Source organism: Ascochyta rabiei, chromosome 9 (genome assembly GCF_004011695.2).
Source record: "Ascochyta rabiei chromosome 9, complete sequence".
In the NCBI taxonomy this organism is placed as follows: Eukaryota; Fungi; Ascomycota; class Dothideomycetes; order Pleosporales; family Didymellaceae; genus Ascochyta; species Ascochyta rabiei.
The window spans coordinates 382,482-405,632 of NC_082413.1; the positions used below are offsets into that span (position 1 = coordinate 382,482).

The following is a 23,151-nucleotide window of genomic DNA, read 5'->3' on the forward strand; positions in this document are numbered from 1 at the left end:
GATGACGACAACAGCGTGGTAGAAGTCAAAGATCCTCAGATACCACCTTTGAGGTAGTAATCGAGTGGGTAACCTAGCCAGTTGCACTGCTCCACATCTACAAAACCAGTATTCGTACTTGGCCAGTCCAGATGTCTAACCTCGTCACCGCTCTTCTTTCCTCCATCCACCTGACTCCACTGGCCGTAATTCTTCACGCCCTCGATCACTTTATCGTAGCCTCTGACTTGCAAGTACTTCAACTCTGGGTTAGGGTCGCCATTCCTTACAAAAGATCCGAAGTAGCTCGACACCAACTGTTCTGACCACAAGTCCTCCGGTTCGCGAATCGTGCCCAGAGTTCCAAACACCCAGGGCATGTCGGCACCATGGAAACGGAAGTAAGGGTTCTTGGGGTTGTTGTCCTTAGGCCCACCCAGGTTGTTGGGATCGTAGCCACCGATCGTGCGCTCGAACTGGTAGTAGTAGGCCTTCTGGAAAGCTTTGGTCTGAGCGCCAGCATAGACTGTGGCTTGGTCCACACAACGGAACGTCTTGTCCGTTGCGATACGCTGAGATACGTTGAATGAATCAAGGGTCAGGTTTCCAGTATTGGTGAGAGGGAACAAATTCGAGGCAATGACCCTCTCAGCCCAGGTGGAGTTGATACCGAGCGCCGCCTCTAGACCTTGAGTATGGTTGGCAATGGGTGTCTTTGGATATGTAGAGAATGATGCCCCGTCATTGCGGATGATACCGAAGATAACAGGAATGTGAGCAGTACTGCCATTGCGGGTCGAGAGAATAAGGTTTGGTGTGTTGACGTACTTGCCGTCCTGCACAACATAGCGAGCAACGGTCGAGGCACCCACGAGGGTGGCAGCGGGCACTTTTCCAAGACAAGCGATTTGGCTTGAGACATCAGTACCGTTGCAGCCTACCGCGGCGAAGATCTGAGGTCCAGCAACAGCGTATGACTGGTCGATGGTGTAGTAAGTCGAGTACGTTGTGCCATAGTCGCCCTTCAGGCCCAGAGTTACGCCACCTCCGAGGTTAGACATGGATACTGCGCCTTGGTACTTGCCGATTGCCTGAGGAGACCCGAGCAGTGTACGTACCGAGCCGGCACCGGCGGACTCACCAGCGATCGTGATCTTCTTAGGGTCTCCTCCGAAAGCCGCAATATTTGCAACGACCCAATCGAGTGCAGTAATTTGATCTGCAATACCAAAGTTTCCCTTAATGTCGGTCCCAGGGACAGCCAAGAAGCCCAGTGTTGAGAGGCGGTAATTGATCGAAACAACCACAACGTCTTCTTTGCTTGCGAGATTGCCACCATCGGAGAGCCCATCTGCACCACTACCTCCTGTAAAGCCTCCACCATGGATCCAGAACATGACAGGGCGCAGCTTTTGTTTCGAGCCTACTTTGGGGATATATGGCGTCTGAACATTCAAGAATAAGCAGTCCTCACTGCCTGATCCACCCTGCGCGCACTGTGACCCATATGACGTTGCCCGGATGGTCTGGCCCTTCTTCGAGTACACCAAGGAGTACTTAAACCGTTGAGGTGTGTCTGCGTAAGGGATACCAAGGAAACGGAATGACTTCTGGTTGCGATATCCAACAAATGTGTTGCCATTCGACGCTAGAGTGATCTCACTGCCGTTGACGGGTCTCGCGTTTGATGATCCGTTGTTTGCAGATTGGGTGCATAGGACTGGGAGGTTTTTGTTCGAGGATCCAGATACCGAAGCAAATGTCAGTTGTTTGCTGACAGCAACGGTGCCATTGTCAATGTAGAACCCCTTGCTGGCATCGTTGTACCTGGCATAGTCCTGATACAATAAAGCTTTGATGAATTCCGACTGGTGCTGTTGTAGGGAAGCCTTAGAGAGAGGCTTCTCGTTCAAGGCTGCACAAGCTGCAGCGACATTCGATCCAGGGGTAGCATCAAGGACGAGAGCTCCAATGTGGTTTCTGTCGTCCGAACCATTCAGATTGTTCTGGTAGATAAGTGTAAGGGAGGATTTCGAGTTTGAGGTCACTGCTGCGCCCATTGCATCTGCAGGTGAGCCAGAGGTAAGAGTGACGAAGCTAGCCACGACGGCAATGCAGGTGGCGAAGAAAGCCATCGTGAACAGTCCACCAAGCTTTCACGAGTCGTTAGCTAGGTTGCAGTAGGAAGAGCTTGGATGGGTCGATCAGAGGGTAAGGCCGTGATACCTTTTATACTGTACCGGACGCCCGGATGGCGACCTACGCTGAATTGAAGGGATGTGAAGCTAGCGGGCTATAGGTTATACTCCACACGAGGCTATCGAAAACGAACATTTGGAAAATGCGGTTTCCCCGGATATTCAGGGCAGATCGCGAAAAAGACCAGGGGTCAGGCAGAATGGTTTGTCTCATGGTACTCAAGTTGGGAATGCATGACATACACCGCCTTTCGTCTACCTTAGATTCATGTAGTAATCTTCAAATCGTGTCGCATGGCAAAGTTACCCAGTGAGAACTGCAGAAGCCTCCAGTCTAGCAATATGGGATAGAATGACTGTCCGCTCGATCGTAACGTGGTGGGCTCAATCTGCCGCTTCGAGGGCTAGTCCGGTGTTGCGCGTGCAATTTAGCCATTTAGGCACTTTCAACGTCAATCGAGGGGCAAAGTCGAGGCTGCGAATACACATGAACGAGCGCGACCCGGTATATGGGTGTGGGGCCTCACCGGCTTAGGTAAGGTGTATTGATGCTGGCACGAGAACGTGAACGAGGGTGGAAGATTGCGGGCTCTTCTTTGTCCAAGGGCCGCCACGCCCCCAGCCTCCACTTGCTCCAATGAGCAGACCAAGTCCATCGCTCTCGATGTACTCTTGAGTGAGCTTGCTAGAGCTCTTCCTGACATGAAATTCATGGAGACCCATTGAGCATGAAGGAGCGGGCCGGACAAACAAATGGTGGACCTTGCGCTACACATTACTCACAAAGACGCAATGCTCAATAACGTGATTAAGCATTGGTGGAAACTCCAGGACTCCTTCGTGCTTTAGAGAGCCTATCGCCAAATGAAAGGAAGGTGGACTTGCTCGGCATTGGCAGTCGTCGTCGCACAGCATGCCAGGTACGCGAGAACAGGGGGTCGGGATATCTCATAAGACCGTACGAATCTCACTTGCATCATCTCCAAGATCCTGAAGCACTTTTTCTGTCACAAACATGCGGTCAACCGCCTGTCTCTTGACCTTGTTGGTCTCGACTGTGTTTGGGCAGTCTTTTGTTCCTTCCAGCACCTGGAACTACACATACCCATGGCCAGTCAAGTACCACAATCTCACGTCGCAACGGCTGAATCTGTCAATGGCGTACATGGATGTCGCTCCGACTAGCTATGCAACAAATAAAACCATACTTCTACTCCATGGCAAGAACTTTTGCGGCGCAACATGGGAAGACACGGCGCGCCGCCTTTCCACACAAGGCTATCGGGTCATCGTCCCTGACCAAATTGGGTTCTGCAAATCCTCGAAACCTCCGTCATACCAGTTCACCCTACAGCAGCTGGCATTCAACACAAACTCCTTACTGCAGTCGCTTAGTATCACAAAAGCGTATGTTCTTGGACATTCCATGGGAGGCATGCTGGCCACTCGTTTTGCGCTGATGTATCCAAACGTTACATCGCATCTAATCCTGACCAATCCTATCGGATTGGAAGACTGGAAAGCACTTGGTGTGCCATGGCGACCGATCGATCTTCTGTACCAGGACGAGCTAAAAACGAACTACACGTCTATCCGCAACTACCAGCAAGCCACCTACTACGTCAATACTTGGAAACCCGAGTATGACGTCTGGGTCAATATGCTAGTATCTCTGTATCGATTGCCTGGTGAAAGCACAACTTTTGCGTACAACATGGCGCTTACAACTGATGCGGTGCTAACGCAACCGATTGCGTATGAGTTTGGGCTGGTGAAGGCGAAGTCACTATTGTTGATTGGAACGAAAGACAACACTGCCATTGGCAAAGCATGGAGTCCGCCAGATGTGCAAGCGAAGTTGGGCAATTACTCAGTTCTGGGTAAGGAGACGGCTGCGAAAATCCCTGGCGCTGAATTGGTGGAGTTTGCAGATTTGGGACATAGCCCACAAGTCCAGGATAGTGAAAGATATCACCAGGCGTTGTTTGAGTGGCTGCGCAGAGTGCAATAGGCAAACCAGGACATGGAAAGCCTGTAGTTCTAGGAGGCTCGGGAAACCTAGTGACAATAGCTACAGCGATCGGGTCGTGCTTTTTAGTGACTTGCACAATCCAAGTTACTCGTCAGTGCATCCCTCGCTTCCATCATCAACCTCTTGTAGTCCGCCTCACTAACTTTAAATCACGTCTCAAGCAGATATGCTGAGTAGATAAAGATCTTGTAAACAACGCTCAGTCCAAACAAGATGAAGCTGACAATAGTAGTCTGGTGAGCTTACGGTGTGATCCAGGTGGTCTGCCAAAAAGCAACAAGTATTTGATCTTCTCATACACAGCGCGAATCCGTGCAACGTACTTTCCGGAAGGAAGACACGCTTGGAAGCTTGCAATGACTGTTCTATCTGTCTCGTTGAGGTAGGACTCTGACAAAGAGTCAGATAGCCATATAAAATAGCTAAAATCACAAGGATGGCGGACACGATATATGCATAGAGCACCTGGTTGTAGATCAGAGAAAGTGCCATAGGGAGTCCAACTACTCAGCTCACTCCAGGACCTGCAATATCAGTTGTGGCCTTCACAACGTCCTGCGGCCGGCAATCGATGTTGGCGCATCTTGTCATCCTGCTTTTCCAGATGAACCCAAGCGGTGGTTAGAGCATTGCGAGGAAGTGGAAAGCTATTGTTGAAAAGACGATTCTGATCTGATATACAAAGAACAGTCTTAGAACGGAGCAATTCCTACCATCGCTAGTGGAGAACGCGCGCGATGGCTGACCGTGGACCGCCGGCCTCGATTGGCCATCGTTCCCCGTAGCACTTCCATCGGCTAATAGATGAGCCTTGCCGAGGCGTCAAATCCACCTGAGCGCCTCTAAATATCATGCGAAACAAGTAGTAATAGACCTCGTCTTAGTTGATCGGGCGTGCAAAACCAATCGGTGGCCATCATCCCAATCTCCCTTACCTCGAACTCAGTGACAAGCCTTTCCAAACTTCCGCAACCGGATGTAGTTATAAGGAAGCGGGGCAAGGAAGCCAGCTGCGATGCTCGCGATTGCAGCACCCCAGAATGCTGGTGAGTCGAATTGGACCATGCCGCCGGTAAGATGGAAGTCAACAGCGTTCTCAGCAGCCTCCATCGTGATCATCGATATCATGCTCATACCCGCAGCAGTTTTAGCAGCAGCAACCCAGGGAAGGCGATCTTGGCCCACGTGAAGCAGCGTGGTCTCGAGGAGTAGCGAAGTAGCAATGCCGGACGCCACTGTGAGGTATCAGCAGTAGCCCGACAGCCCCCTAGCCAATTTAACGTACTCGACAAAGCCATGATTGTCGGCGACCCAAGGTCTCCATGGAACGACTGCAGATACCACATAGCCGAGAAGTCGCCCGCTGTGCAACCGATGAGGCACCGCAGAGTATTGATACCTGCTCGTTTCCATATTGGCGTCGAGCTCCAGAACTGGGCTGATGATAGCGGCAAAGGTAGCGATGCTTTACTAGGACACTGTGTCTGAGGTTTACCCTGACTGCATGCTAATCTCCGCTGTGATGTGAAGCCTGCAGGCTGAAGCCGCCCTAATGAGCCATGAGTATGAAAGGTCGATCGAAGCCAGTTTGCCTTTGAGCAAGTAAAGATAGGTGTGCGCATAGCGAACATGTGCAATGCAACGGAGAGACTGTCGTGAGTGTAAGGATGAAAACCGCTTGAGGCAAAGTTGCCGCACCAAAAACACAATCCGTACACGATGGCGTAAATACCTGAGTTGAATCAGCAGCTGTTGCAGCACAGCCTGTGAAGATTCATAACAATCATTGTGTTGACATCGCCAGTATAAGCAAAGTTCAGTTGTATTGTGCGATCGAACGAGTCGCGTGATGTGATAGGTGTCGAGGTTGCCTGAGGCCGATGACGCACAATTGTGACAGGGGTGACGCGCCACACTTCTACGCGTCTGTCGGTCGACGCGTCTACCATAGCACCCTGCAATACGTCCTAGCTCAGCATGACACCACGAACGCGAACGAGCAACAAAGAAGCCAACTTTAAAGTCTACTACTCCAAGAAAGTACCACAGCAGGTGTATTTTCCGCATAAGAAGAAGGCAGTGCGAAGGCCCGACCCAACAGAGCAAGATGGGGCCGATAAGAGGCAAATGAAGTTCCTGCCAGAGAAGATGAGGCAGCAGAAGGTAGATGTTGAGGACGACTCAGAGGATGGTGAAAAGAAAGAGGGCTCGACGGCCCAAAGCACGGTAGATGATGAGTTCCCAAATCCTTCGCCAACGAACCCAAGGAAGGACAAAAAGCGGAGAAGCGGCGACGCACAAGACGACCCTAGCTTAGACAGCGGCCTCACAAATACATCCTCTAAACGTCGAAGACACATGGCAGCGCCGAAAGCGAGAAAACCTTCGAAGACACGCGAGAACACCGAAGTTTCCGAGGGTCCCAGTCGTACACTTCGCCGACAGTCCACAATGACACAGCTAGTGGAGGGACGGCAACCTTCGTCAGGCATCGAAGAGCTTGACTTCAAGCCTGTCAAACGTCGACCGCGAGCGAGTTGGGGTGGAGCAAGCACAGATAAGGATGGAGACAAGAAGCAACGAACGCTCACGCAGATGATACCAGGCATGGGACGCTTGAGCAAAGAAGAGCTTGATGAGCTGAGTGATTTGGACGCAGATCTAGAGGACGATCAGAAGGACGAGAGAGTGTCGCAGATTCTCGCAGAGCAAGGCCTTCTTGGATTTACTGATCCTCTTGGAACGACGCCTCTACCTCTCTCCGGCAATACTGAAGTTGGCTTCATCAAGATCCAGGAAGATGAGGTTCATGGGCCGTCGAACGGAATACACGAACAGCCTCCTGTCATCGTGCAGTCTCTGGACAACTTGGCTGGAGGTGATAACGAGCAAGACTACCAACCGACTCAGTTCATCGAAGCCCCTGCTCGCAGGGCCAGACAGATGCCACGGAGGATGGCGACAAGGCAGCTTCCGGGCGAGTCGCTGGATAATGGGAGATCTGCAAGGTCTAGGTTCAGCTTGCTATCTACGCCTGAAAAGCGCCGGGTCTTCGAGATACCATCATCGCAGTCGCCGGTCGAATTTGTTCTGTCCACTCAGACCTCTCCGCATAAGTCCAACAGGACTGTATTAAGAGATCACTACAACACCGCGGCCCTTGTTGCAGAGACACCATCCAAGCGAAGACAAGTCACCTTTCAAGAGCATGCTGTACAACCTGTACCACCCGCTCCTTTGAGAAAGTTTAAGAGCACTATTCAAGACTCTGAAGATGAAGAGGGCAGCGATATCGAGAATGCATTCAATGCGCAGCAAAAAGCGTATGGTACAGATCGGACTGTAGATGGTCAAGCCGTTGGTGCAGACACACAAGCAGTACTCAACCAGATCGACCAAGCATGTGCAGGTGCAGACGAGAGTTTGGCATCAGATAGCCCGCAATGTCCAGAGGAGATCGAAGGGCTCGCACTTCGGCGAGGGGCTTACCAGCTTTCACCCGAGTTAGGCGAGTCGTGGGCGCCCGTCATTTACGATGATGACGGACCAGAATACGAATCGTATCAATCTGCGCGCTTGGAGGCTGGATCGCAGTCGCTTCGAGATGTGGCTGTCCTCTCAAGAGAAACGCTGCCTTTACTTGATCACACCAATGAGGTCCAGCAGAAGGATGCAACCAACGACACAAGCCTATCGGCTGATATTATCCCCAGTACGCCACCGATGATACAACTACAACAGCCAGATGAGGAACTTCCATCAACACCAATGGTGATCAGAGACGAGTCTTCAGATGATGAAGAACCCGAGCTAGGGCCGTCTCCACCACGCACAGCGCAGCGCATCGTCCCACAGCCATCATCAATCATGTTCCAGCAGACTGCAGATCTAGACGGTGAACCTGTTCAGGTCCCACGCTCGCCATCAGCGGATCGTGAAACGCAGCAGTCTCATTCGAGCAAAGCAGAGCAGCAGCTTCAGAGCGAATGGCTCTCGTACTCACAGTATGTTCATGCCAGAGCGCCCAACTCGTCAAGTATGCACGCTGCAGCCGACGCTTTCAGCTACAATGCTACGCCACGACTCCCAAGTTCAGGCGCATTGGCGGCATCGACCCGCATGCAATACAGCCAAGCCACGACAGTTGACGAAGTCACACCAAAGAAGAACAGGACGCAGCGAACGGTCAGCGCAAGCACGACACCACACAGGATCTCAAAATCGCAGCCGTTCGTCTCACCAGACAAGCCACCGTCGTTGTTCATACCGAGCAGCTTCCCTAGCCCATCGCGGGCTGCAATGGAAGGTTGGAGTAGTCCAGTAATGGGGAGAACGCAGAATCTGTATGGCAGCAGTCAGGTTCTAGGGAGCCTTGAAGAATTCAGTATTCCGCCGCCACCGCCCGTTGAAGATTACTGAGCAGGGAGCTTCACAGCAGCCCGAGCCTCTGAATGGTGAATCAAGAAATGTCTGGAGAAGCTGTCCATACGCAGCCAATATTATAAAATACACTATTCACGGCCATCTCCAAGGACAATCTCTCTAGCGTCTCCAATGCTTGGTTCAAATCGCGTGTTCTTCGCTAAGCAAGACACATGCTTACAACTGGTTCTTAAGGACATTACCACTCTTAATGAAGAAAGTGAAGATGATGCCAACACCAGTCAGAAAGCTTACACTCCTGAGGTTTGCTATACTCTCGTTAGTCTCTATCCATCCAGAGATCCCCGTCCCTGGAAAAGAAGACTCACAAAGCATATCCGTCGTCCCCGCAATGTACAGCCCGTTGTACGCAACCCTGCTGGCCAAGTACGCTCCAGCCAGCGTGTTCAAGGTCGAGTTATCCAGCTTCGCCACATTGCCGATGACGACGGCCGCAGCGAACAGCCCGATGTTCTCGAAGCCGTTCTGCTGCGCGCCCTCGGCGCGGATGATCTTCGCTTTGGTCGCCTTGTCGATGCTCTGGTCGCTCTCCGTCTCGCGCGTGTACGTGCGCGGGTTCTTGTTGTCGAATTTCCCGAGCGAGGCGGCGTAGAAGTGCGGGGCGATGGAGAGGATCCACGCCGCTGGGATGGCGTAGAGGGACTGAGGAGCTAGTTAGAAAGTTCAGGTGCTGCTCTTGGTGAGCAATTGAGGGCTTACGAAGTTACGGGGAAGGTCGAGGATGTTGGCAGCCATGTTTGCGGTAGTAGTGTTAGAGTAGGCAGAGTTTGGTGCAGAAAGAAAGTATCAATCGTTCTCTTTTGTTTCTGTTTATTGCATGACGTCGCGTCGTTGACGTTCGGTCCGCTCTTGGATGATTTGGTCTACGCTAGAGAGATATTCCAAATCGCTCCCACAAGAGGATTGCAGCATCATAATTGTGATAAGTCAAGTGATACCAGTCTTCCCTACGAATTGAGACTACAGCGCCAAAAGTACCTTGGGTTGAGGAGGGTCTATTTTGTGGAAAGCTTCATAACTGCAACTATGCGGCAGAAGTGGACGTTAAATCCGACATTATTCGACTACCTTTCTTTGAGCCCAGTCTTCACTCTGCTGCACGAATGTGTTCAAGTTACGTTCTCACACGAACAAAAAGAAATCACCAAGGCCAGTGGCTCCAGAGACAAAGTTGGACCAAAAAAGTGGACGCTGTGGGAATTGAACCCACGACCTTTCACAGTTTGCAATAGATGCGAAGCGACTGATAGGCGGTTAGAAGATATCCGATGAACAGAGAAATAGAGCAACTTACAAATCATACCCCTAGACCAAGCGCCCTTGATTGGTTGTTGATGAGAGCTTGGACAAATTATTCGTAAATAATTGCACTTTGTTTGACATCGGGTGAGTCTCTACGTCCGATATTTTCTCTACAGAGGCTCTATTTGTTGCGATGAGCTGCGCGGCGGACCTTTTGAAGTCAAGCCTTGCCTCGGTTAATCATCAGATCAGGAAACCACCAAACTTGCCTTTTCAACACTACAAAAGCTAGCTCACCATCCAGTCAAGTCAACCTTTTGAGCATGTTATCAGAGTATCAAATTGGCTAAGTACGTAGAGATCAAGAGCTCGAGCAGCCTCGGATAGCAGTGACTTCAATTCTGGCTACAAGCTCGCGTTCATTAGACTGATGACACGTACGGCACGGATAGTACTCTGGTCATGGCTTCTCCAACTCGCACACACACAAGCTTGTTGACTTGGGCATTCAGACGGGGAAAGGACGCAGGGGCGAGCAAGGTAGGTTTCGTGGGGTTACCTAGTGTAGTTGGTTCGATGGCATGTCATGGCTTGGTTGGAAGTTCACGCAAGCATCAGTTCAAAGCAAAACGTCTTACTCGCATGTAATGTCTACAACGATACTATTGACCGTATCGCAATGTGCTCCTAGAATACCATCGCTCCTCCGTCCACGATTATGTCTGTCCCGTTGATGTACCGCCCAGCGTTGCTGACCAGTGTGATCAGTGGCCCGGTCAGCTCCCATGGATGGCCCATCCTCCCCATAGGGTTCCTTGAATTCCACAAGTTCCGCGCCCTCTCGAGTCCCGGCCCGTCGTTCAAGATCGTGTCCATGTACCCAGGGCTCAGGCAGTTGACCCTGATGCCATAGCTGCTCCACTCCGCCGCCAGGCTCTTCGCTAGCGATAGCAATGCGGTCTTTGAACTATTGTACGCGGCCTGGGGTTGAGGGTAGTTAGTGTGGTGTGCAGAGATGGACGCCGTGAAAGTGATGCTCCCGGGTGTGCCTTGTGTGCGCATTTGGCGTGCAACGGCTTGTGCGCAGAGAAAGGAACCGGTCAGGTTGATATCGTGCGTACGGCGCCATTCGTCTGCTGCCATCTCGATGGCGTGTGTGCAGCCCACCACCCCTGCGAAGCAGCACAGCATGTCAACGCTGCCCAGTACCTTTGCTGCACTCTCCACAGCTGATGCGATCTGAGCTTCGTCTCGGACGTCGACAGCTTCGGTCATAATACGGCGGTCGGGGAAGCGTGCGTGCAGCTTTTTGATAGCGTCGAATGCGGAGTCGGGGTTCACGTCCCATAGTGCCAGACCGGATGCGCCATGTTCGAGAAGCGCTGTCGCAGCTTCAAGTGCCAGTGTGCCGGCGCCTCCAGTGACTGAGAGACTGTTAGCCTGTTCTTGAGCTCGATCGAGGGTATGCAGGGAGACGGGCTTGTGTAACCCCAAGATGGTTACATACTGATCGCATTGCCGTGAACCTCGAATCGGTACTGTGCTCTATCCGCCGGTTTGAGGTTCTCCGGAGGCGGGCGTGCCTTTGTCAGAGGGCTGTCTGCGGTCGACAGCGTCATCTCCGGAAGCTGTCTATTGACGAGCGAGGCTCTGTCTTCTCCATTGCCAGGCATTGTGAAGATTGAACTGGAGCTGACTTAGTTGATCAAGACTAGGAAGCAAGGACGCGAAGTTGGGACATGCTGCAGCTGAAAGTGGCTTGTATTGAATTGTTTCTACGCTGATGTCCGGGTGACAGAGCTCCGTTTGCAAGCAGCTCTGGAGGAGAGTGACGTTCAGGCCCCGCTACCCCACCATCCTCACTGCGCACCTTGCGGGAAGGTTTGCCGAGGCCATGCACGATGGAGGCTCTGCGCCTTGCTTACATGAATGCTATGTTGTGCTTGTGGCTTACATGAGTTGATACGGATGTCGCCTACTGTTCTTTGCAAATTTCGTGCAATATGTCTAGTATGGTTATCAGGCCGAATCTTGACAAGAACAGTTCGCCCACAGAGGTACTCAATGCATGACGCTAAGACAACTCACGCTGCCCCACGGAGTAAACGGCTGTAGGCAAGCACACAAGAGCCTAAGCATCTCAGAAGAGAGCATGGCCAGGGTCAAGCGAACTTTCTGCTTCAGGTAAATCGAGAAAAGCCGTCGATTGCGGACAGCATGTCGCAGGCGTACAAGCGGCAAGCCACCTGCAGCCGTCATGCACGACACCTGCCAGAACCAGCATGTGCACCAGCTCCCATCGATTGCAGCGCTAAATATCACCCCTCACAGATCCACCAACAGCTCCTTCGTAACAGAGCAGCCATCCCTATCGCAGTCCTATCGGTTTGTTTCTCCGGCGCCGGTGCATCACACGTGGACAAGCATCTTCCCTTGTGACGTCTGCCCGCGTGGCTGAAGCTTGACTGCTATCCAGTCATTTCCGAGCTCCCGTCACCACCATCCCACTTTGACGCCCAGGCTTGCTTACAGTACACCGCATCATGATACCTGGGCACTGACCTCTTTCATCCATCTTCTTGTATCCTCCTTTTGTATATATCTCGATCGCGCTCAACGATTTCCTCAAGCTCGGTTCGCTATGCCTCTCACGCCATTTCCTCGTCTCCATAAGAACCACAGACACAATGTGCAGACGCTCAAATCACAACCACTAGCCGAGCTCTCAGGCTCACTCGGAGACCTGGGAACCCTGTTGCCGCTAATGACAGCTCTGGTGATCACAAAATCCATCTCATTACCATCGACGCTGCTATTCACGGGAGCAGCCAATGTGTTCACCGGCGTCGCGTTCGGAATCCCACTACCAGTACAGCCCATGAAAGCGATAGCAGCAGTCGCCATAGCAAGAGAATTCACGCTTGAGCAAAATGCTGCTGCTGGGCTGGTTGTGGCTGCCTCTGTGGGATTGTTCAGCCTCACAGGCCTGATCGACTGGGCGAACCACGTCACGCCCATCCCAGTCGTAAAGGGTATCCAAGTCGGTGCAGGCTTATCGCTTTGCCTGAGCGCTGGAACAACAATGCTGAAACCTCTGACATGGACCGGACCGTGGTGGGGCGACAATCTACTCTGGGCAATCGCTGCAGTCCTGCTTCTGCTCGTCACGTTTGCGTATCCAAAGCTGCCCTATGCTCTTATTGTGTTCGCGATTGGCATGTTACTCTCAGCACTCGGACCAGCGAGCCGTAATCCAGTGAACCCAAGTACCTCAATCCCCATTCTCCACCCCTCAGCCGACGACTTCTGGTACGCAACCTCTACCGCCTCGCTCGGCCAACTTCCTCTCACTATTCTCAACTCGGTCATTGCCGCCTCGGCATTGGCTTCAGACCTGCTTCCCTCCCCACCCTCCCCCTCCGCCCCATCCGTAACGTCCCTCGGCATCTCCGTCGCAGCCATCAATCTCGTAGGATGCTGGTTCGGCGCGATGCCCGCCTGCCACGGCTCTGGCGGCCTCGCAGGCCAATACCGCTTTGGCGCGCGCAGCGGCTCTAGCATCATCTTCCTCGGCCTCGTCAAGTTCCTCCTGGGCATCATCGCCTTTTGGAACAGCGGGCACATTGTCGCTCTCCTCGCCGGCATCCCCAAATCCCTCCTCGGCGTCCTTGTCCTCGCCGCGGGCGTCGAGCTCGCAAAAGTCGGCGAGAGCGTCAATACCGATGCGCGGGACCTACGCGAACACGACGGCGAGCTGCCGTGGGATGGGAAGAGGGTGAAGGAGCTGGATGAACGGGAGAAAAAGGAGAGGTTCATGGTGTTGCTGGTAACCGTTGCGGCCATTCTAGCGTTCAAGAACGATGCCGTGGGTTTCATCACGGGATTAGTCTGGCACTGGGGGTTTCAGGGCGCGAGGAGGTTGGAGGTATGGAGGGATGAGATGGCGGGTCGGCCGTTCTGGAGACAGGCAGAGCACAGCGGGCATGAGCGTACGGGGTTGCTCGCGCAGGAGGAAAGCGACACGGTTGCTTGAGCGTTGATGTGGCGAGCATTTTCTGATAGCGTTTGATGGCATAGCGATTGGGAGGCGTTTGTGATTCAGTGGCTGATTGCTGACCAACCCTATCGAAACACTGGGTGCGCTGTACGTTTGCATGTCGCGAGACACGACAGTGACTGTGTGAAGACACCCAATTATGATCGTAGTCAGTCGTATCTAAGCCGTTTCATACTTCTCTGACAGGTATTGCGGAGATCTCGTAACTTGGATGAGTTACCAAGGCTGGTATGCCGAGGAGTTCCTGAACGCAGCTCAGGTCGTACCAGGCCCTGGAGGAGGCAGGACAAATTGATCTTGCGGGCCTCTCCGACTCGACCCCAAGCTGCAACTGATTCGAACGGTTTCGAGCTAGTCAAGCAGTCGATGATGCTATGTGATCCTGCGAAAGCGCTTTAGGCGGTCTCGTCACACTAGCATTTAGTGTGTAACCGCCGACAAGATCCTAAGTTGTGACGGTGACATCTTTTAACTTGTACGGTGGTGGTGCTTCTCCAGCCTCGTTGAGGCCCTCGACAACGGGTGGTTGATTCCGCCTGTTGTAAGCCCAGCGTTCGACACGTACCAGTGAATTGTGGCCCCTCAACTTTGTCTGATCCTGCGCCCTCCGCCTCTGGCGATGCAGCCACCACAACGATGCAGATAAGACAGCGGTTAACAGGGCCAGGATGAGGAAATAGTAATTGCGAACGTAGTTGGTGACTTCGCGTCCGTTGTGAGGTTGACTGGCAGCGACAAAGATTTCAGGGAGTATCTCGAGAGGTGGTTGGTCTGGTACGGATGGTATCATCTGTGTCGAGGGTAGAGTGGGTAAAGACGGTACCGTGGAATCTAGATTCAGTATTGGCAGCATGGTCACGCAAGGTCTGGTTGAGTGTGAACGTGAAGAGCGCAGAGCAAGTGTTCAGCGCGTGCGCCCTTAGGTAAGGATGTAGAAGAAGAAGGTTGAGGTGAGAAGCGGAGCGCAGGCTTTCCACATGGGAACCTGTCTGGACTGGCCTGGTCATGTCTCATATCTACCACGGGTAACGACTGCATGATAACGTCGAGTGTAGAAAGCAGCTACAAGATGAGGTAAGTACGAACAGCTTGAGGACGGAGGACACGCAGAACGGCAGTCAGTCAATCAGAGATGAGGGGCCTAACCACAACGACACAGAACATTGAGTGAGGAGAACGTCGGGTCTGTTCTAGAAGATCTAAGTGTCGCGACACGTGAGTGTGATGCACGGAGGGAGGCAACCGATACCGCGACACGGATGACGGCGGAAATCTTACTAGAGGTGCGCCAAGCATGTCGCAGCTCTGCTTCGTCACGGCGAAGTACCTTGTTGGTCAACCTTACATATACTTTGTACCCCGCATCTCACTCACGTCAAAATGGTCAAGGCTATCAGAGGTAAGTAATGTTCCTTGTTCCCACGCCTACTACGCTGATGGATGTAGGCACACTGGTGCGATGCGACGCGTCGATCAAAGCCATGCTGGTCGACATTGACAGCAAGAACAACAACGAATACATCATCGAGGAGCTGGACGAGGAGCACATCCTGGTGAAGGAAACTAAGGTCAACGAGCTTAAGGGCCGGCTGAACAACGTAAGAGCCTTCTGGCGCGGCGACATGTGCTTCACTAAAACAATGCAGATGATGAGAGAGCGCTTGAAGGAGCCCGAGAGTTCAGACTCGGAATAAATTTCTGCTACCCTGCCTCGTATGCCCTACGTCCCAACGGATACGCTCACGGTCGCCTCTGTACCCTACGACCTGGCCTTCTGATCGGCGCCGTCCTGCGCAGCGACCCACTTGGGCCTGTGGTCGGTGTACAGCTCGGCATCGGCCTTGAAGTTGTCCAGGATGCTGGTGTCGTCCAAGGTGCCGACCTTGACGATCCTCTTGCCGGGGAAGGTCGCTCCCTCGCGCCAGAGGGTAGTGCCGCAATCGCCGCTGTGGCTGTCAGTATGCAGCTGTTGTGGACACCACCGGACATACGCACCAGAAGTTGGAGATCATCTCGTTACCGCTGTCACCCTTCTTCTTGTGCTGCTTGGGAGTGCCCTTGGTGATCTTAAACTGGTCTGCGTCATAGACACCATTGGAGCTGTAGGTGCTACCGCCGATCTTACGGCAGTCCAAGCAATGGCAAAGGACCTGTTCCTACGATTAGCGGCCGATGGCAGCACTGAGTAGATGCACGTACGCTTGCCCCACACGCACCTCCGGCTTCGTAGCGGACGTTTCCGCAGATGCATCCTCCGGCAGCCATGTTGTGTATTGAAACAGGAACTTGGAAAGAGGATTGGAAGAGTGGAGAGCTGTGTTCTTGCGGGGAGTATTGAAGGTGCTTTGTTGGCACTGTTAGGTCACAAGAAGCTTTATACCTAGGCATGTACCCCGCTACGCCGATCGGCCAGCTCAAAGGAATCTTCGTGAGCCGAAGAAGGTGCCCCTCTACCAGCGCCTATGCATATTGGCAGCAAGGAAGAACCCAAACGAGCGGATAGGAGTCACGATCTACTACCATTCAAGACGCTGCAGAACTTCGCTTCATGGCCACTAGGCCCGAAGTCGCTGTTGCTCGTGTAAGCACTAGATACAATTTCAGATTACGCGTTTACGCATTTACGCATTGTTCCCACCACAGGAGGCACAGTGGTTTCTTTGCAAGAAACTTGCAAGAACTTGCAAGGACCCGTCCTTGAGCCTGCCTTGCGTTGCCTTCACATTGCAACACTCCAGTCCTTCATTGTGCGGGGTGTAGGAGTGGGGCTCTCCCGAGTCTCCGCAAACGAATGCGCACGTGAAGACGAGACAGCTTCGCGTTTGCAAACGCGGTCACCTATCTCTCCATTCACACGATGATCTGATTTGAGGCAGCGCTGCGCGCTTTCTACCGCACTCGCCACGTTTGCGCGCCGCAATCTTTGCTTCACCCCCTCCAGTTGCCCCAGCTGCTCGAGCTGCCAGGCCTAACGCACGGCGACGGACATGGCGAACGTCTGGACGCAGATGGGCTATGTCCCTCCACGCGGGCAATGCAACTACAAACAGTCCATCGTCTCGCCGCGATGTCCATGTCTCCGCTTCATGCTGCATCCTCTCAAGGCATGTCATGACTCTTCTCTAGACTACCAGCTCGTACTAACAAGCTTAAAGTCATCATCCTCATATGAATGCGACGGCTGCAACCACCACGCCTCCTTCCACTCCATGGAGAATAAATCAGAAGATGAAATACGTAAGAAGTGGGAGCAAGAGGCCAAGGACAAAGTGGCGCGAGAGGAAGAAGCAGCGCAGCGACCGAAGAAACGCCCACGTGCTATCAACTACCTAGATGATGCTGATAAGACGAATGATCTGCTGAAGCTTTTGGAAGTCACGCCAGAAAGAAGCAGAAGCGCCACAAGAACTAGGGGAGGAGTCGTAAAGTCGCGCCGAGCTGCAGGGACAAGAGCGAAGAGCAGAATCACGGAGCTCACAGAAGAAGAGGAAGATGTGGTTGAGCTAGACTGAGGCTCATTGGTAGGCAGCGTGCACAGCAAGCATATTATGGCGTTTCTGGGTCGATTTGACAGGCCATGGTTGAGACTGTCACTACATTATACCCCACGGCAGGCGTGAAAATAAAAGCAAAGCAGCATGGATTACATGGTCCCTGTTTGATATCACTGCCCCAAGTATCATTCGACTTGTCTTGTCTCCGTCCACTGACTTGCTCAGCGTCAACAATGATATATTGTGATAAACAAGCTGCCAAGACCTGACTCGCGCGAGCTTCACCTTCGAGCCCTACCCTTGCTCTCCCACCAGCAACTGACCCAACATGATACCATAGCAAGCAGGCCCGATAGCCTCGCTCTTCCCCTAGTGACCAGCGCTCGAGCTACAGACCTTCCAAAGACCCGCTTTTACAATGGCGACGCCAACTCCTTCCACCAACACGCCGCAACGGCACCTTCCCGCATTCTCGTCGCCCGCCCCGCGTAGCGTACCTCACACAGGTGCGACCACTGGCATGATGAACTACGACTCGCCTGCGATGCTTAACATGCTGAATGAGGGTGGGACCGCCCTGGGCGGCGTGCCCATGGGAGGTGTAAACATGGACATCTCACTGTCGCAGCTTGGCATGCCGAGCGCAAGTGCGATGGGACGCGCAGATGAGGCTGAGAGAACAAGGCGACTACACAACATCATAGACACTCTCAAGCAAAAGCCTGGGAGGGTCAGTGAAGAAAACGTGCTTGCGCTGTGCGCCAGGCTCGGTGTACCTAGCGAAAAGGTGGGAGAAGGCGCCTATTTACTCCCCGTTGGCGAGTCAAACCTCCTGGAGGTGAGTGCGCAATCACACCTGGTCGCTAGCGCACAAGCATTGATAGGGTTAGATTGTGTTCCAGGATGACCAGGTCGAGAAGATTGAACTACAGGGCGGCTTCGACATTCATAACGCCGACATTCGATTCGGCGAAACGGGCACGAAAATCCTCACTCGAAATCTGAAACCTCTGCCGGGCCAGAGCAAGATGAACGTCACGCTCGAGCGATTTGCGGAGAACTTGGAAAAGCTTGTGATCTTGGACAAGTTGGGATCACCGCAAAATGGTGGAGTCAGTTGTTACAACGCTATCGCAGGTGTATACACGAGCTTGCGAAAATTGTTCGAGCACGAGAAGAAAATAGCGCTCACAATGCTGGAGGAGGACACACCACACCGACTTCACAAGGCGGAGAGGGAGGTGTTGTGCAGAAAGAGCGGTCGGCCTAGGCCAAGTGGTGGAGATCGCTTAGGGCTCAGTCTAGAATACTGGATGGATAGGCGGCACATAATACCCAAAAAGCGAACAAGAGCAACAAGTTCTGAAAAAGGGAAGGAGAAGATGGAGGTCGACTCACGTGAAGAGGATGAGTATTTGGATGACGACGAGGAGCAGAGGACGAACAAGGTGTTTTCCCTTACACTGGAGTGCGAATCGTCTCCTTCGACACTATATACACCAATCCGTGTATCAGACGACTGGATCAGCGACGCAATAGAGAAGCCTATGGATGCAAATGATGCGAACACTCTCAACAACATCCTCCTGAACACACCCTCGATAGATTGGCAAGAGCCCAAGCCGACTTTTCTCGAGCCGCCGGCGTCGGCAGCTGATGACGACGCAATGAACCTGGATGCTGCCCCAGGCCGCTTACCAAACATACGTTTCGTCGCCAAGTTTGACCCGCCGCTTGTTGTTCCTATCACGACTTATATGTCGTTATATCAATCCGTCGGCGTCGAGCCACCGCAAGACTTCCTTGCTACGACCTTTATTGGCTTAGCACTGCGACCCGGTGAGCTTGACCCTGGCATGACAGGGACAGCTGGCGCGATTACACACGAGATTCGAAGCTCGCGAACAGTCTTGATACGCGATGAAGCGGGGCAAGAGAAGGACAGAATCCACAACCTCAGCCTGTACGCCCCTAAGATGGAGTACAGTAGGAAGTTGGAAAGCCTGCCTTTCGCCCACCCTAAGCAGTTGGTCGAAATGCTCCCAATACTCCGTCAATATGCCTTTACGACCTCGCTCCTGCAAGCCTCCTTTCTCGAAATGACAGAGCAGAAGAATACCTCACAGCTTCCAACAACACCGATTACGCCGGACACGAACAGTCTAGAAGGAGACGGACCACTCCAGGTCGATGTCAACCTCTCCTACACCCCGCCCGCACCCCGCCTCACTCTCCACATCCCCCGCCCACCATCCAAAGTCGCCTCAAGCCCCATGACAGCACCGCTACCGGGCGCTGCCACACCGTCGTCCGTCTCCGATCTGCTGGCAGGCCTGCTTTCCGACACCGCTTCCAGCCCCGCTGTTTCCCACACCCCACTCAGTGTCACGCTGGATGTACATGGCAACGCGGAGCTCATTGTCAGCGAGCAGAACGTCACGGAGGGGAGGACGGGCGGGGAGGAGGATCTGGATAAGGTGCAGGAGGTAGAGGCCAAGATCAAGAGGGTTGGGAGGGCGTTGGAGGTCTCTGGGGACTTGAGCATTTGGGGGGAGTGGCTGAGGAGGGAGGTTGCGGGGAGTAGCAGTAGTTAGTCAGGCAGCAGTTCATCAAGCAGTCAGGCAGCAGTTTACCGAGCAGTTAGTTGAGCAGTTACTTGAACAGCAGTCAGCTAAACAGCAGTAAGTGACACTAGCATCAAAATCAACATTGAAAACACCATGCATGAGCCAGTCACAAGACAGAAAAACGAAAAGGAAAAAAAAAAGAACTTTAAAGTGTCGATCATGTTCATTCATTGCACGTCTAGATTACATTGCAATAGATACATTGCAATCATTGCGGTCCGGTCCATGCTTTAACTCCCGCTGCTTCTAGCATGGATCTAGCAGGGGGGAGTTGGGGTATGTGATGTCGAAGGAAAAGAGTCGCCTGGAATAAGCACCAAAAAGAAGTAAAAAATAAAGTAAGACGGCTACAGCCCATCACGGCACACACGGTGATGAGAGGTGGCGCGAATTCCCCTCCTTGGATCATTCCCTTTGGATTGCGAAGAAGGTTTTACCCTACTTGCAGACCTGAGGGGAGGAGGGAGAAGCGGGTCGGGGAGAAGAGTAACGCCAACAAGCGACATTCAAAGACGATATGCATGCGAGGTGAGCGAGCGAGCAAGCAAGCAAGCAAGCTTACGGCTTCGCGACGGGAACGATCATCTCCTGCTCGACCTCGTCGGCCTTTGCGGCGAACTTTGCGACATCGGCACCCTCGACCTTGCCGAACATGGTCTCGGCCATGATGCCGGTGATCTGGTAAGGGTCGCCGTTGGACGCCGGGCGGCGGTCCTCGAAGTAGCCCTTGTTCTCGGCGGCGACGGCGCGGGGGATACGGACTGAGGAGCCGCGGTTGGCGACGCCCCAGGAGAACTTGTCGTACGAAGCCGTCTCGTGCTTGCCCGTCATGCGCTGCTGGTTGTCCTCGCCGTAGACGGCCATGTGCTCCTTCTGGCGGGCAGAGAGCTTCTCCATGGCGGCCTCGATGGCCTTCATGCCGCCCTCGGCACGTGTCTCCTTGGTCGAGACGTTGGTGTGCAGACCAGCGCCGTTCCAGTCGCCGGGGATGGGCTTGGGAGCAAAGGTGACCTTGACGCCAAACTCCTCAGCAACGCGGTGCAGGATGAAACGCGACATCCACAGCTCGTCACCCATGGAGATGTCCTCGCAAGGGCCAACCTGGTACTCCCACTGGGCGGGCATGACCTCGGCGTTGGTGCCGGAGATGTTGATGTTGGCGTACAGGCAGGCCTTGTAGTGAGCCTCGACAATGTCACGGCAGAAGACCTTGCCGGTGCCAACACCGCAGTAGTACGGGCCCTGAGGAGCAGGGAAGCCGTTCTTGGGCCATCCGTAGGGCCAGCCGAACTCGTCGAGCAGAGTGTACTCCTGCTCGAGACCGAACCAGAACTCGTGCTTCTTGTGCTCCTTCAGGATGATGGCAGCATCGTGGCGGAAGTTGTAGGCGTTGGGGCTGCCGTCCGACATGTACGTCTCGCACATGACGAGGACGTTGTCGCCAAGACGGAAAGGGTCGGGGTAGTATGCGACGGGGCGGAGGTAGACATCCGAGTTGTTGCCGGGCGCCTGGCCCGTCGACGAACCGTCAAAGTTCCATTCGGGGAGGTCGTCAAGACTTGTGACCTTCTTGAAGAGGGTCTGCAATCTGGTTAGTGTCGTGGGCCGGATCGGGTAGTGGCTTGGAGGGGTGTAAGGAAGGAGCAGATGAGGGGTGCCACGTTCATCGCCGACCCGCAGATTGTGGCTGCTGGTGGGGCTTATCGCGGGCTTTGGTGGATAAGGAACACCAAACAGAAGAGGGGCGATCGCTGCACAGTGAGGTCACACAAAGCGGCCGCCCTGCTCACGATTGCCCAGCTCTTTGCATGCGTGGGTCCTGTGCCACCAGGCGTGCTGACTGCAGGTACCACGACGCCGTGCCTTGGACCCAGAGAGCCCACGGTGCTCACAGATGCGGGCATGTGGATAGCGCTGTGTTTGAGGGAGGAAAGTCGAAAATAGCTCACCTTTGACTTTGAGCGCAGGCCGTTGGAGCCGTCAATCCAGACGTATTCGGCGATGACCTTGTCCTTCTGGGGAAGGCTGAGGTATTTCTGGAGCTGCACATGGCGCATTAGCCCGGTTGGCCGAGGCACGCGACGTCAGGTCCAACTTACCGTTGCCGTGTTGGAGATGATTGTTGAGTTCGCCTGTGTGTTCTGTGGTGAGCAGATGTGCCTTTGGATGTGCCTTTGGATGTGCCTTTGGATGTGCCGGTTGGGGTGCGTGTACAGCGTGTACAGCATGTACAGCATGTGCAGCATGCACCGGTGGGTGAACGTACCATGACTGCGGTTGTGTGTGTGTGTGTGTGTGTGTGTGTGTGAATTAGGTGCTGAAAGCGAGCAAGGGAAGGGTGAAGAGAAGCGTGTTGATGTCTGGCGACAAGACCTCGTACTTAGGAGGGGTAGATATAAGAGCGGTGGAGAGGGGGTACGGGAATGAGGGGAGAGATAAGGGCTACCGGGGGCATAGACTTATAAGTAGCGGACAGCCTGTGTCTCGGTGTGTGGCGGCAGTCGGTAGGGTAAGAGGAATAGCTGGGCTGGCCCTGAGCCAAGCACAGGCGTCGCCGAAACGAATCCGTGGGATGAAGCAAGCATGCACAGCAATCAGAGGCTCCCAAACTGGGGGTTTCCGACGGCCGCGCGCCCAGAATGAATGCAATGCTAGGATGGAGGCTAGTCCATGTCCACTTCTCTAGCGCGGCCTACTGTTGTCGAACCACACATCTGGAGCCGCTCGCCCAATCTGTGACGAGCCATTTCGCGCTGATGTTATTCACGCACACATGTTTTGCCTGCTCTCCTCGGCGCTGGTGGGCTTCTCGTGCTCGCGCTCACGCTCACGGCTGCACACGCCTAGCGGTAGTCCCGCTCAGCCTCAGTCGCTCCCGACTTTGACCGCTCTGTTCCTGGAAAGCGTCGCCAACCGTCGTCACTGCGCAGCTAAATTTACCCACACAGCCGAGCCATTGGTCATGCAACGCAAGCTGGCCCGAAGCATGCCCCAAAGCAATGCTGGAGCTTGCAGGCACAGGGCACACACCGCTGGCTGCTCGTGCGCCGCACCGTCAACTGCATCGTGCATCGTGCAT

The 23,151-nt window shown here is 53.6% G+C and overlaps 12 protein-coding genes across 13 annotated transcripts, besides 5 other annotated features; 6 read left to right on the forward strand and 6 right to left on the reverse strand.

The window, feature by feature from the left end:
- Nucleotides 1-35: 35 nt before the first annotated feature.
- On the reverse strand, nt 36-2,114 carry EKO05_0005678 (uncharacterized protein; the record flags this gene model as incomplete). The annotated part of the gene is made up of 1 exon (XM_038945791.1): nt 36-2,114. One exon carries the CDS (start codon nt 2,112-2,114, stop codon nt 36-38), a length of 2,079 nt encoding a protein of 692 aa, XP_038798696.1.
- Nucleotides 2,115-3,192: 1,078 nt separating this feature from the next.
- EKO05_0005679 (uncharacterized protein) lies at nt 3,193-4,188 on the forward strand (the record flags this gene model as incomplete). The annotated part of the gene is made up of 1 exon (XM_038945792.1): nt 3,193-4,188. The coding sequence occupies one exon, from the start codon at nt 3,193-3,195 to the stop codon at nt 4,186-4,188; it is 996 nt and encodes a 331-aa protein (XP_038798697.1).
- Nucleotides 4,189-5,151: 963 nt separating this feature from the next.
- On the reverse strand, nt 5,152-5,840 carry EKO05_0005680 (uncharacterized protein; the record flags this gene model as incomplete). The annotated part of the gene is made up of 2 exons (XM_038939936.2): nt 5,152-5,444; nt 5,495-5,840. 2 exons carry the CDS (start codon nt 5,838-5,840, stop codon nt 5,152-5,154), a joined length of 639 nt encoding a protein of 212 aa, XP_038798698.2.
- A 346-nt stretch (nt 5,841-6,186) lies between these two features.
- Nucleotides 6,187-8,628, forward strand: EKO05_0005681 (uncharacterized protein; the record flags this gene model as incomplete). Its single annotated transcript, XM_038945793.1, has 1 exon — nt 6,187-8,628. One exon carries the CDS (start codon nt 6,187-6,189, stop codon nt 8,626-8,628), a length of 2,442 nt encoding a protein of 813 aa, XP_038798699.1.
- Nucleotides 8,629-8,808: 180 nt separating this feature from the next.
- Nucleotides 8,809-9,387, reverse strand: EKO05_0005682 (uncharacterized protein; the record flags this gene model as incomplete). The annotated part of the gene is made up of 3 exons (XM_038939874.1): nt 8,809-8,900; nt 8,961-9,294; nt 9,352-9,387. 3 exons carry the CDS (start codon nt 9,385-9,387, stop codon nt 8,809-8,811), a joined length of 462 nt encoding a protein of 153 aa, XP_038798700.1.
- Nucleotides 9,388-10,581: 1,194 nt separating this feature from the next.
- EKO05_0005683 (uncharacterized protein) lies at nt 10,582-11,567 on the reverse strand (the record flags this gene model as incomplete). The annotated part of the gene is made up of 2 exons (XM_038939875.1): nt 10,582-11,318; nt 11,402-11,567. The coding sequence occupies 2 exons, from the start codon at nt 11,565-11,567 to the stop codon at nt 10,582-10,584; spliced, it is 903 nt and encodes a 300-aa protein (XP_038798701.1).
- Nucleotides 11,568-12,535: 968 nt separating this feature from the next.
- EKO05_0005684 (uncharacterized protein) lies at nt 12,536-13,927 on the forward strand (the record flags this gene model as incomplete). Its single annotated transcript, XM_038945794.1, has 1 exon — nt 12,536-13,927. The coding sequence occupies one exon, from the start codon at nt 12,536-12,538 to the stop codon at nt 13,925-13,927; it is 1,392 nt and encodes a 463-aa protein (XP_038798702.1).
- A 1,404-nt stretch (nt 13,928-15,331) lies between these two features.
- Nucleotides 15,332-15,645, forward strand: EKO05_0005685 (uncharacterized protein; the record flags this gene model as incomplete). The annotated part of the gene is made up of 2 exons (XM_059636649.1): nt 15,332-15,350; nt 15,398-15,645. The coding sequence occupies 2 exons, from the start codon at nt 15,332-15,334 to the stop codon at nt 15,643-15,645; spliced, it is 267 nt and encodes an 88-aa protein (XP_059492632.1).
- Nucleotides 15,646-15,710: 65 nt separating this feature from the next.
- EKO05_0005686 (uncharacterized protein) lies at nt 15,711-16,216 on the reverse strand (the record flags this gene model as incomplete). The annotated part of the gene is made up of 3 exons (XM_038939926.1): nt 15,711-15,897; nt 15,947-16,101; nt 16,151-16,216. The coding sequence occupies 3 exons, from the start codon at nt 16,214-16,216 to the stop codon at nt 15,711-15,713; spliced, it is 408 nt and encodes a 135-aa protein (XP_038798705.1).
- Nucleotides 16,217-16,938: 722 nt separating this feature from the next.
- Nucleotides 16,939-17,463, forward strand: EKO05_0005687 (uncharacterized protein; the record flags this gene model as incomplete). Its single annotated transcript, XM_038945796.2, has 2 exons — nt 16,939-17,055; nt 17,107-17,463. The coding sequence occupies 2 exons, from the start codon at nt 16,939-16,941 to the stop codon at nt 17,461-17,463; spliced, it is 474 nt and encodes a 157-aa protein (XP_038798706.2).
- Nucleotides 17,464-17,863: 400 nt separating this feature from the next.
- Nucleotides 17,864-20,039, forward strand: EKO05_0005688 (uncharacterized protein; the record flags this gene model as incomplete). The annotated part of the gene is made up of 2 exons (XM_038939831.1): nt 17,864-18,283; nt 18,336-20,039. The coding sequence occupies 2 exons, from the start codon at nt 17,864-17,866 to the stop codon at nt 20,037-20,039; spliced, it is 2,124 nt and encodes a 707-aa protein (XP_038798707.1).
- A 564-nt stretch (nt 20,040-20,603) lies between these two features.
- Nucleotides 20,604-20,630: a tandem repeat.
- On the reverse strand, nt 20,631-22,341 carry EKO05_0005689 (Glutamine synthetase; the record flags this gene model as incomplete). Of its 2 annotated transcripts, XM_059636651.1 has the most annotated exons (4): nt 20,631-21,653; nt 22,022-22,114; nt 22,172-22,204; nt 22,339-22,341. In XM_059636651.1, the coding sequence occupies 4 exons, from the start codon at nt 22,339-22,341 to the stop codon at nt 20,631-20,633; spliced, it is 1,152 nt and encodes a 383-aa protein (XP_059492634.1). The 2 variants fall into 2 exon arrangements, with proteins under 2 accessions (XP_059492634.1, XP_059492633.1); XM_059636650.1 differs by having other exon boundaries at nt 22,172-22,341.
- Nucleotides 22,282-22,319: a tandem repeat.
- A 9-nt stretch (nt 22,342-22,350) lies between the features above and the next one.
- Nucleotides 22,351-22,380: a tandem repeat.
- A 500-nt stretch (nt 22,381-22,880) lies between these two features.
- Nucleotides 22,881-22,921: a tandem repeat.
- A 200-nt stretch (nt 22,922-23,121) lies between these two features.
- Nucleotides 23,122-23,151: part of a tandem repeat that runs on past the window's edge.